This window comes from Ostrinia nubilalis, chromosome 21, assembly GCF_963855985.1.
Source record: "Ostrinia nubilalis chromosome 21, ilOstNubi1.1, whole genome shotgun sequence".
Taxonomy (NCBI): domain Eukaryota; kingdom Metazoa; phylum Arthropoda; class Insecta; order Lepidoptera; family Crambidae; genus Ostrinia; species Ostrinia nubilalis.
In genome coordinates this window covers 4,629,199-4,642,215 of record NC_087108.1, presented here as the reverse complement: position 1 = coordinate 4,642,215, position 13,017 = coordinate 4,629,199, and the positions used below count along the sequence as shown (strand labels likewise).

Here is a 13,017-nt window from a genome sequence, read left to right as displayed (position 1 = left end):
GGACGAAATTCTACGTGCTCGGCGACGAGACTTTATCCTATGTGCCGAAGTCAGTTGAACAAATGAAATATTAAAAAAAGATACAACTATTTAATTTATAAAGTTATGCTTTTATTGTTATTCAGTTTCTTGACCATAACTTTCAATAAACGATAAATAGAACTCAATTTTCTTTATACATTTCTTGACTTTGCTTATATCTAAGTTTGGCAAATGCTCTCTAGTGTGTTCTGGGAATTTTCTGGAAAAATTACTTTTGTTGTTAGCACTTTTATTCTGTTTTCCTGATGTTTTCGCTTCACTGAATATTCTGTGTAAATGGGAGAGAGCTGCTTTACAGTAGAACGATTTTTTGTCTTTACTCGGTCCCTTTAGTATTTGGAAAACATCATCCTTCATGACTTTAAGACTGGCTTCATCTGTCTCAATTAGTTCACTCTGTAAATAGAGAAAAATAAAATTAAGTCCTGAACTTGCAAAGATATTACACAAACCCTTAGGTATCCATGAATACAAGTATAAATGTGATACAGTACACAATATTCTCATGATCTTATTTCAAGACCACCAGCATAAAGTTTCTCAATAAGTGTAAAACAAGATAGCCATCTGATTTAGAGATTTGGTTACAATTCTTAATGAATTACCACTAAACATTTCTGCGCTACAGCTTCCACAGCTATTGCTGGATCTTCAAAGTTGGTATTACTCTCCAAGTTTCCACAAACACTCAAAACGTAAGTGGTCCCCTCAACTGGGTCTATTTCACCGTTGAAATATCTGGTTGTGAATGCATACGCTGCTAAAACGTTTGCAATGTTGAAGCGTATTGCTGGCGATGGTTTGACAGTCTGAAATATAAAAGAAACATGTAACTAAATGTAAAAATATTTTTCTCTATGATACATTATCTAGTAATACTTACTGTTAGATCTGTGAACTTTGGGACTTTTACTAAAGATGGACAGTCAGCTAATCTATCTTCTGTTGGTTTGTCTTTCTCATCAACATCCTCTACAAGTTTCTCCTCTTTATGGTACATCCACCACGGCTGCCACTGGGGTATTATAGACCCCACATCCCCTTGATTCAAGAGAGCTTCAAATTCATTCCTTTCATCTGTAGTTAACGCATTCCACAATGCATCTGGATCGTCAAGATTTAAGTCTTTTATTCGATCGTGCAAGTCTATTTCCTCTTCATCATCCGAGTCTATCGGTTCATCGTCTTCACCGTTTTTATCGAGGTTTTGTAACATTTCTTCGATATCGTCTGGATTGCCTAAATCTTCATTTTGCATTCTCTTGAGTATTTCAATCATTTTGCGTTTGGATTCATCGTCTGCCTGATGTGAAGCTAATTCTTCGTTTACACAGTCTTTGTAGAAACTTTCTGAGCATGTCAAGTGTTTCTCTGACTTGTAACAGTCCAGAGAGCAGTAGAAAACATTGCAGCGTGGACAGCAGTATTTGCTTGACTTTTCATTACACCTGAAATGATATTTCAAATAGTAAACACAGGGGAATCCCATCCCATAGAGGTTATGAAAGATGTGATCACGAAAAGACTTCAAATAATTTTCCTGATTGAAATGTAAATATGAATATAGGTAGGTATCGATCTTTACATTGTTCTTTCATAAATAATATCAGAAATAAAATAAACTTAAATAAAGAAAAGGCATGAAGGTGTACAATACTTACAAGCCGCATATATTTTGAGAATTAACTTCAGAAGTTTGCTCAGACATGATGATAACAAAGTAAGCAGTAGGAAAATAATAATTATGTATCAATTTTTATAGCTTTATAGTTACCTATTGTTAATTAAAATAATTATTTGATCAAAACAACAGAAAAAAGGCTAGTGAAACCGGGCGGAAGTCACTGACAGCAACTGACAGTACTGACAGATGTCATAAACAAACAGCTGTTCACTGAAAAAACAAAAACTTGAGTTTTGTTATCCAAGTATAGTAGCATTTATTTGATGTAAACCTATAAACTGCTCAAAATTATTGAAACCATTTGATAGAACTTAATAAATTAGACGATTGGTATTATTATCATCATTTACAAGTACCAATTATTTAAAGTAAGTAAGAATTTTAAGGATTTCGATTTACAATTTCCTAAAACGAAACGAAATGTCAAAAACAGCTGACTTTTCAAACGAAAAATAAACAAAAATTGTGGAGGAGGGCACTGTATAAAAAGTTACTTTGCCGTTTTTATCTAAAAAGTAATGGTTAACTCACCATGTCTAAGCCAGAGTTGGTGGAAGACTTCTTCGGAGTCTACTTACTCTACAATATAAATCCAAAATATAAGGGGCGCACTTACATCGGCTATACGAGAGACCCGAACCGGCGAATCTTGCAGCATAACAGAGGCACTTGGGCTGGAGGCGCTCACAGGACTAGCAACAGAGGTCCTTGGTAAGTACTTAAAATTGCTCCTCTTTTTCCTCTTACAAATAATCTTGTGAGTTGCTTAATATTAAGGCCGCGACTGCCTATAGGTTAGGTAGCACTATTTGTGAGTCTCATTGGTACAGTCAGATATGACATCGTACCATAATACCTACAGTTTTATAAGCCTGCAATATCCTAACTAAAGTAAGATTAAATACTTACACAAAGTTAACACTGGACTGGAACTCTTTGAAAAATGTATATTCACTACTTGTCTCTGTTTCAGGAAGATGGTGATGATAGTACATGGTTTTCCAAATAACATATCCGCATTAAGGGTAAGTAACTTTTATTTTATTTATTTAAAACAACAAATGGGTATTTTTAATTCAAATAAAGAGAGACCTGTAAATGTATTATTATACACGTGCTTCGTCCTCGAGATTAGTATACTTACCTATTTATATTAAACCTAACTTTATAACAACACTATGTAGTAACGCCTAGCGTAGCCACTTTTGCACTTAGTTTAAATTTATTTATCACTTCCGGTTTGAGATTAAAATCTTCAAACGGAAGTGATACAACTGACGGTTTCTATTAAAAAATTAAAAAGGAACCGGAAACACGATTTTCCCCCTCCAACCGACCCCGCCTCTAAGAGACACTGTGGCGCTCTCGTCATTCGCAAACTAGTGCTCAGCCACTTCGCACGCTTCATTCCAAAATGCCGAAAAGAAGACATGGAGATACCATCGAATACCTAGCAAGCAAATTGAAGAAACTTGAAAAGAAGATGAAACACTCAAAAAGACGAACGACGCTTTCGGAATCATCTACCAGTACGTCGAGTTCAGAAAGTTCACCCGCAAGCTCACGAAGTCCTTCACCAGCTCCACAAACCCTGTTGGCGTTATCCCAAGGTTAGTTTTTACAAAATGCTACCCGCATTTTCGACACCCATGGTGTCTTTCCAGTCTACACGACTGATGTGAGGTGCAGTCGCCTCAGAATGTATGCGGTTATCTCTGCAACATTCTGCACCCATGGTGCCACAACTTATAATGTTAAAGAATGCATTTCCAATGGAAATTTTCTGTTGCATTCGACACCTATGGTGTTATCAGTACGAGATAGCTGAAATCAGCGCCCATGGCGCTTAAATGTTGGCGAAATACCAATATAAGTAAATCCGTTCTATTCTCAGATCGGAACCAGCGGAAAGAAGCCTCTTCAATGGGTCCAGACCCTGCCATGCCCATACCTGCCTCGGTAAACGAACCTGTCGCCGGGACATCGGACAGTGTGCCCGCGACGCAGCCTCAAGAAGCCGCGAGTGTTGAAGTTACGCAGACTCCTGCAAGCTTGGACACGGGCTTGGACCCTGAAATACTGGATATATTGGGCATAGATCCGACCGCTACCGTGGAATACGGACCTAATATTAACGAGGAGTTAGCTAACCGCCTCAATTACATGGCCACATCGGGTCTTGATAAAGACACTCGCAAGGAGTTATTACAAAAATATCTCGTACCCGCAAATTGCAAAAACTTATCTGCCCCTCAAATGAATCCGGAGATAAAAGCCGCAACTCCGGAGTACGTGCAGAAGCGCGATAAGTCGATCGAAATCAACCAAAAGGAAATTACAGCAGCTATCACATGCGTTGGGCAAATAATAAATGCTCAAATCAACAACCCTGCCCGAGACAATGAACTAGTTAAAAGTCTCGTGGATGTCGGCAGAATCCTATGCGACGTCCAATATTTGCAGTCTAGTTCCAGACGAAACCACGCACTCTATTCTCTGAAAAAAGAATTACGAGAACAACTAGCCAGTACCAAGATAGATGGATATTTATTTGGACAAAATCTAACCGAAACCCTGAAAACAGCAAAAGCCGTCTCCAAATCGTCTTCAGATTTGAAGGCTGACTCCGCCAAGAAACCCAAGCAAGACAAGAATTTAAACCGCAAGTCGGGCACCGGGAATCGTCGGGCGGCGCCGGGCCCGCCGCGACACCAGCCGCCTGCAGCTCGAGCGACGACGAGCTACCAGCCGCCGCCGCCGCCGCCGCCGCCGCAGCCAGCGCGCGGCCACTACTCGACCGCGTCGTCCTATCGGCGCAGGGAGACGAGGAGGCGCTAGCCGCCGACAAGGTACGCTACGCAGGTAGACTGCGTCATTTTTATAGTCAGTGGTCGCTCATCACACAAGATCGAGCGGTCCTTTCATGGATTGACGGATATCAAATAGATTTCGATGAGCCAGTTAATCAGTTAGACCCTCCCGTTACATTAGTGACTGAGTCTGAAAGATCTCATTTTTCAGAATCTATTCAAAACTTACTATCTATTGGAGCTATCTCTCCGTGTGAACCTTGCCAAGGCCAATATGTTTCTCGTGTATTTCTGGTACCTAAACCTAACGGCAAAATGCGATTTATACTAAATTTGAAAAAATTAAATAAACATATAAACGTTAAACATTTCAAATTAGAAGATTTGCGCACAGTTTTAAAACTAGTCACAAAAAATTCTTATATGGCGACTATAGATCTTAAAGACGCCTATTTTTTAATCAACATTCATCCTAATTCACGAAAATATCTTAGATTCATTTTAAAGGACAAATCCAATCCGAATAGTGAGCAAATGTTCGAATTCAACGTTTTACCGTTTGGGATATGTACAGCACCATATATATTTACAAAGTTAATGAAACCTGTTGTAAAATTGTTAAGATCTTGTGGTTTTTTGTCATCCATTTATCTAGATGACCTATACATAACCGAATTAAATTACTTGAAATGCTTAGAAAGCGTTCAAGCTACTAAATTATTATTACAATCTTTGGGATTTATAATAAATGATGAAAAGAGTAAATTAATACCTTCCATGAGTTGCAAATATCTCGGATACATAATAGATTCATATAATTGGTGCATATCCCTACCAAGTGAAAAGCGTTCCCGCATCAAAACAGAAATTTTAAAAATTAAAAGCCTCAAGAGGTGCAAAATTCGTAAATTTGCTCAACTAGTCGGATTGTTAGTCTCAGCCTGTCCTGCAATTGAATATGGGTGGTTATATACCAAGGAATTGGAACGTTGCAAGTACCTTAATCTTAAGGGGCACGATGATTATGATAGGGACATGAATATTCCAGATTTTTTACATTCTGATTTAGACTGGTGGTTACAAGCCATCGATAATTCGGTTCACAGAATTAAAGACGATAATTATCTAATGGAAATATACTCTGACGCTTCAACAACGGGGTGGGGAGCGACTTGTGATGGTCAAACAGCGAGCGGTCAGTGGTCAAAATCGGAACGAAATTTGCATATTAACTGTTTAGAACTTTTAGCGGCCTTTTTTGCGCTTAAAACCTTCACCAAAAATATTAACGACTGTCAGATACTTCTACGTGTTGACAACACCACGGCGTTGAGTTATATAAATCGCATGGGTGGAGTGCAATATCCCCATCTGAATAATATAACTCGAAGTATTTGGCAGTGGTGTGAGGCTCGCCATATACATGTTACGGCAGCTTATGTAAAATCGTCCGATAATGTTATAGCCGACCGGGAATCGAGACGCTCACATCCCGATGTTGAATGGGAACTATCAAGCATAGGTTTCGAAAAATTAACTAAAACACTGGGGTTTCCACAAATTGATTTATTCGCAAATAGACTGAATAAAAAATGTCACATATATGCTTCATGGGCTCGTGATCCTGACGCCTTCGCAACGGATGCTTTCACATTCTCTTGGTCCAATTATTTCTTCTATGCGTTCCCACCAGTGGCCATCATCTTAAAATCCCTTAGAAAAATTATATCTGACAAAGCCCAAGGTATAATGGTCGTACCAGCCTGGCAATCGCAACCGTGGTACCCTTTATTTAGACGTCTTATTATCTCTGATATAATAGTTCTTAGTTCATCAGATATAATTATTCCTCATTCCAGCGGGAACATTCGCCACAACCTTACCCTGGAGGCCGCGCTCTTATCCGCGCGGGGTTCCTACGGAGAGATGTCCCGCTAGCTGCCATAGATGTCATGGTGGCATCCCTATCAGAGAACACTTTAAAACAGTACGATTCCTGTCTGAAAAAATGGTTTGCCTTCTGCAATGAAAATAAAATTGATATGTATACACCTAATATTCCGAATATAATTCAATTTCTTACCGATGTCTTAAATACTGGCAGTCAATACCAAACTATAAATTGTCACAAGGCTGCAATATCACTTCTAGTGGGGTCTTTAGAAGACGACTTGTTAACAAGGTTTTGCAAGGGCGTTTATAAACTTAAACCGCCATTACCACGATATAATATAACGTGGGATGCAAATACAGTTCTGGATTACTTATCTTCCTTGTATCCAAATGACGAAATTACTTTAGAAAAGCTTTCGAAAAAATGTGCAACTTTGTTGGCTCTAGTAACCGGACATAGAGTTCAGACTCTATCAAAAATAAAAATTGATAATTTAGTACAACTAGAAAAACAACTTGTAATCAAAATTCCAGACTTGATTAAAACTTCCAGGTCTGGTTCTATGCAACCAACATTACACTTGCCTTTTTTTGAAAATAGAGTCTCTATATGTCCGGCACACACTCTTAATTCATATATAAATAAAACTAAGGATATAAGAAAATGTAATACCTTGTTCATTAGTTTTAGAAAACCGCACATGCCTGTTTGTTCTCAATCATTAAGCAGGTGGATTAAATCCACAATGCAAGACAGTGGAATTGACGTCTCAATTTTTTCCGCTCATAGCACTCGTCATGCATCAACATCACTCGCACACAGAGACGGAGTCAATATTGATTTGATAAGAAAAACTGCAGGTTGGAGCGGCAATTCCACAGTCTTTGCTCAATTCTATAATAGGCCTGTAATAAGCAATGATGATTTTACTTTGCTTGCGCGAACTCTTAGTTCGTCAAAAAGATAATTTAAATTATTTTTTGTATGCAAATATATATTTGATTAAATAAAAATGTCTTTGTATTCGATAAGGCATAATATTTCCCTAACTAATTCTCTCAACATCTACATAGTGTTGTTATAAAGTTAGGTTTAATATAAATAGGTAAGTATACTAATCTCGAGGACGAAGCACGTGTATAATTGATGATTAAACGAACTTACGTAGTACGTGAAGTTCGATCACAATTATACTAAGTGCTTCGTCCGAAGAGATTAGTATACACTCTCCCTCCCACCCCAAAAATGTTAAGTAACATTTCCCGTGAAGTTATGGAAATATTACACTCTCAACTAAATGACGAGAGCGCCACAGTGTCTCTTAGAGGCGGGGTCGGTTGGAGGGGGAAAATCGTGTTTCCGGTTCCTTTTTAATTTTTTAATAGAAACCGTCAGTTGTATCACTTCCGTTTGAAGATTTTAATCTCAAACCGGAAGTGATAAATAAATTTAAACTAAGTGCAAAAGTGGCTACGCTAGGCGTTACTACATAGTGTTGTTATAAAGTTAGGTTTAATATAAATAGGTAAGTATACTAATCTCTTCGGACGAAGCACTTAGTATAATTGTGATCGAACTTCACGTACTACGTAAGTTCGTTTAATCATCAATTATCTCTCTTGACTTGCAAAATAAGTATGCTGTAAGGGTTAGGCAAACAGCTGTGGATTGCTTAGTAGGGCATCAAGTAGTCTTATTACGGCACTGATTGTGACGCTGCCGACAGCGTGACAATGTGTGACCATGGGTCTCCAGCCAGATGGGTGACAAGCCTAATGTTTACAAAGATTAAAAAAAACATTTTAATAACTTATGAAACTAATTATGTATTTCTTTTTAGTTTGAATGGGCCTGGCAGAACCCTACCAAAACTATAAGACTGCAGCATTTGAATCTGAAGAAAATACCTAGAAAGGAGACGGAGTACCAATTCAAGCTCCGAGTTCTTAGTGAAATGCTGCGAGTCGGACCGTGGTGTAGACTTCCACTTATCATTAGATGGCTGGAGAATGAGTACTTCGAAGAGTTTTCTGTAAGTAAAAGTCCTACTAGTCCTACTATATGTAATTAGCTTTTGTAGCCCAAGGCGACCAAAGCTATTCCTACTAATATTATAAATGTGGAAGTTTATGTTAGTTTTCTTTCATGCAAAAAGTGCTGAACCGATTTTAATGAAACTTTACAGTTTTATAAGTATTTAAGTATACATAGTTATTAGTATTACTATTACTATAGGTTATATTTTATTTAACGACCAGTGACTGAATTTTACGCGGGCGATGCCGTGGGCAAAAGCTAGTATTACAAATAAATTTAATACACCTTTAATAATGGGAATAAAACTGGATCATATTATAATCATCAATCTTAATACAAATGCTAATGACTGGATCAAAATACTAATGCTTGTCTCACCAATATTTGGCTCCATCAGGATTCGATCCCGCAACGCGGCTGTTGTCGGCTTGTAGTTACGTGAACCCTAGATTAGTACCTAGAGCACGAATAAAAAGTTCTCGTGATGGTATTCAATTCAATATTAGCGTAATATTTTGTGTGAAAACCATAACAGCGCCTCCATAGTCGTTTACAGAATACGATTAGGAGAGTTAAGGTCGTAGCACACTTATCAACCCCGAAAGGGATCGTAAGCGGTTAGTATTCTATAAATGAAACTCCATACTGCAATGCACACTTATCCGCACAGTTTTTGCGCAACCAAACGGACACCAGGTGAGTAAACTCTCTATAGAGCTGCATACATTTTGTTGGTAGCCGGCGACTGGTTGCGCCGCCATGGTGTCCCGGTGAAATATAGCCCTAACGTTAACGCCTCGCCTCGCAGTTGACAGTGCGCGAAAGGCGATGACAGCTCGCGAAAAGCGATACGGTGTTTAGTGTTGATCCCTATCCAAGTTGATAAGTCCAGTCTGCTATTACGTTTATTCGTGCTTGGGGCACAGTTGGCTGCCATAGACTAACAAGGTGATATTTAAGATAGATAACATAAAACACAACACAGTACATAAAAACAATTGACATGCTCCAAATACACTACCTACCTACATAGAAAGCGTTTACTTAAATGTCTGTCAGCTATGAACTTGGCGGCCGCCTACTGACCTAGTGGTTTGCGTAGGTATCTATTGATAACGCCGACTGTGGTTTGGGGTTTGAATTCCGATGGGATGAATCTTATGATGAGCACGCGTATAGTATAAAACAAAGTCGGTCTTGTTCTATGTCGGTCTATTGTATAGCAGAATAACTATAAAAAACATCTGAAATTTTACGAAAAGTTAATGTTTTCGAAATATCAAATTTGTTTCGAAAATATCAATTAATAAAGAAATATTAGTTTCTTCTAATTTACCTGATGTCTGTGCTACATAATCCATTGATTTTGTTCTAGGATGATCGGATACCCCCATCGCACATGGTTGTACGCCATGGTCCAGTTAAAAGCAGGAATCTCAAGAAACCTAAAGAATCTACAGAAGAACATACCACGGACGAATGTTTATTATGTTCCAACTATATTACGAATTCCCAGACAAAACTAACATGTCTAAATTCTAGCTGTGAGCTCATAGCTCATATCACTTGCTTGGCTAAACTATTTTTGACTCCAGGGGAGTTTATCCCCATAGAAGGTAACTGTCCCTTCTGTGACACAAAATTGAAATGGGGCGATCTTATAAGGAAAATGAAAGGCTGTAAGCAAAACGATGATGAAAATAGTGATCAAGACGATGATCAACCGTGCGATGATCAGGAAAGTGATGATGATGTAATTTGTTCGCAAGATAAAGGTTTCGTTGATAACAACTCGCGCTGGTTCCTTGACTGTAATGATGATTTATGACATTTAATTAAAATTTATGTTATTGCTATCACTTACTGCTTTTTATTATTACCTACTTACTTTTTGCATTGAGAGATTTCCCAAATCACGAAAAAATAAGTCATTTTCAAATAAAAGTTACTTAAAAAGTAAGTCATCTATTTCTAACTTATAAAATAATGAAACTGCAAGTTAAGGTAAAAAAGTTGTATATTTACAAAAACAGTATTATCTACCAGGTACATGATCAGTTAATAAATAATTAATAAATACAACAGCTACACAAATGTCGACACATTTTTCGTCCAAGAACTAGGTTTACAATAACCTTAAATAGAAATAAAGTTAAGAATTACTTACGGAGAATAAAAGTGTGTTACAGGTAATTTATTAACATCGAACTGACCCGTTCTAATAAATTACATTGTATAAATGCATTTTATTTGGTATCATTAACTAAAACTATGAATAAATAAATTGTCTAAAGTAAACTAATAATCATCGTCAAAAATACCGTCATCGTCATCATCAAAGTCATCATCGTCCGCCCCGGGTGGGACGAAAGCACCGTTCATCACTTCACTGATGGGCTCTTCGAAGCCCAGCACTTTCGCGAACCCGTACACCAGTCTCATCACCACCAACCTCGTAAAGTCAACAGGAGTGGTCTCCTTCCTCTGCAAAGTCAGCTGCTTCTCTGTTGGATAGTCCTTTATTTTTCTCTTCATTTCACACGACGAAAACACAAGCACAAGAGTTACGAAGAACAAAAAACTTTTGCGCGCCATTTTGTTCTATTTCCCTCCAAAAGTTATGTCAAGTCAATCCAGCAGCGTTCGGAAACGGTTGAATTTTTACTGCATAGCGGAGTTCACGGGCGCACAGCGTAAAGGAAAGTGAAGACTGTGTCAGTTACTGACTAACGGAATGTCGGAGACCGAATGAAGGCAGGCAATCGCGTGCACTGTCTGTCTATTGTGCCATGCCAATAACTATATGGTCTTGAGACGTCCGATCGTAAGAAACTCGTTTACAGTTAGGCCAGTGTGAAATCGGATCGGTTTTTGTGCAAAATGGCAGGTGGCAGGACTGCGTATGGAATGCACCGCCACTTTCGTTTTTCGATTCCCGTTTGGAACCCATTACTCCTGCAATTAAATTAATCGCGGACATTGATATTTTAGAGTTTGTCTATGTAGGTATTTTATAAGGTCACAAGTCAACATTCTTCACGATTTTGTCTCCTAGGGCCTTTCCAGCCAGGGAATGTAGGTATAGGTCACGCCTCAAGCATACATACCATCATTAATTTGTAGTTTAAGTATTTTAGTTCTTAGTTATTTTTTATGGCACGCAAGGTATCCAGGTCAACAGTGCTAAGCACTGAGTGAACTTAGACACAATTTGTTTGGCTAACTTTTATCGCTTTGATCTCAGTTTTATACTTGCTTTATTTTGTATGTATACTCTTTACTGTGGTTAAACTACCGGGTTCTGAGCAGTCCTGGTTCGATTTTGCGGTCGGACAGTGTGCTGGGGATTTCCCTAAAATATGAGTTAGGAATATAAAACTTTAAATAGTTTTACTTACATAGTGTTTTGCCTAGGTACAGTCAGCGGCAGGTACTTCGTGACACCCAAAGTTGCCAAAAAGTTCGCAACACGTCTTGGAATAAGGTTGTGTTGTCAACTTTTTGGCCACTTTGGGTGTCACGAACTATTCGACGCTGACTGTAGTAACATACCTAGTTTGTAGTTGACCTATGAAGTTTGAAATTGCCAAATCGTAGAAATCAAGGTCTCTATCTCTCTTAATAAATTAGTAGATTTTTATATTTTAGCTAAAAACGTTTTGTAGGTATCTATAGCCGTCATATAGGTAGATATTGATGTGGATCGTAGAATAATAAGCATAAGTAAGTGTCACTTTAACACTAAACTGTTAGAAAATAGGATTTCGTATGATTAGGAGGCCAATTTCTGCCAAGCGCAGTACGCGACTCGAATACTAAAGTCTTGGGACCTAGATTTACAAATCGCGACATTATTGTAAGTAGGGGTGTCATTAAAATAATGTCCTTTGGAAGTTTGGCTGATGTTGTGAATTTTGAAGACTTTAAACAACTCGACTCTATGTTAAAGGCTCAATATGAACAAAATTTGTGTAAAGCAGGCAGAAATTACTCGTATTATAGTTTCGGTGACAGACGTTAGTCACAAGCTATTTTCTAAACTGTAGTTACAACCCTACGTTTAGGGTCAGTCAGCGTGTCAAGAAAACCGCAAAAACGGTGTTCAATTCTACGTTATGGCGCCTGGATCCATACCACTATAAAATCCTTGTATTTGCAAAAAAACAATACTAAAATTATAGGTTTTTGATTATGATAAAAAATAAAATAAAGAAATTCGAAGCGTAATTTCTTCTTCTTGTAACTTCGAAATAAAATTCAGTCATACGTTACTCACACTACCCAAATACACTACGAAAACCAATTAATCCGCGTTTATGTAGACTAACTATAGAATTATAGCAGACGACCAAATAGTTGAAATATCGCAGCTAAGTGTGTAATTACAGTTTTTTCATAAAACGAGTCAAGCAAGAGTCGGAAATTAAAAGAAACTTATGGTGGGCATATTTTTCATTTTGTGTAATAAAGGAAAATAAAAGCAAACCCCAAATAACATTGTTTGAAAAGTGTTTTACACAAAAAACTAGATTCTAACATTATGATTTGGT

At 37.9% G+C, this 13,017-nt stretch overlaps 2 protein-coding genes across 2 annotated transcripts; one reads left to right on the top strand and one right to left on the bottom strand.

Moving 5' to 3' along the window:
- Nucleotides 1-89: 89 nt before the first annotated feature.
- On the bottom strand, nucleotides 90-1,872 carry LOC135082158 (zinc finger HIT domain-containing protein 2). Its single transcript, XM_063976913.1, has 4 exons — nucleotides 1,704-1,872; nucleotides 926-1,490; nucleotides 648-851; nucleotides 90-438 (listed from the first exon to the last, which is right to left on the bottom strand). The coding sequence occupies exons 1-4, from the start codon at nucleotides 1,748-1,750 to the stop codon at nucleotides 118-120; spliced, it is 1,137 nt and encodes a 378-aa protein (XP_063832983.1). The 5' UTR covers nucleotides 1,751-1,872; the 3' UTR covers nucleotides 90-117.
- Nucleotides 1,873-2,192: 320 nt separating this feature from the next.
- LOC135082441 (structure-specific endonuclease subunit SLX1 homolog) lies at nucleotides 2,193-10,295 on the top strand. Its single transcript, XM_063977236.1, has 5 exons — nucleotides 2,193-2,437; nucleotides 2,700-2,751; nucleotides 8,271-8,462; nucleotides 9,843-9,948; nucleotides 10,063-10,295. The coding sequence occupies exons 1-5, from the start codon at nucleotides 2,259-2,261 to the stop codon at nucleotides 10,293-10,295; spliced, it is 762 nt and encodes a 253-aa protein (XP_063833306.1). The 5' UTR covers nucleotides 2,193-2,258.
- Nucleotides 10,296-13,017: the final 2,722 nt, after the last annotated feature.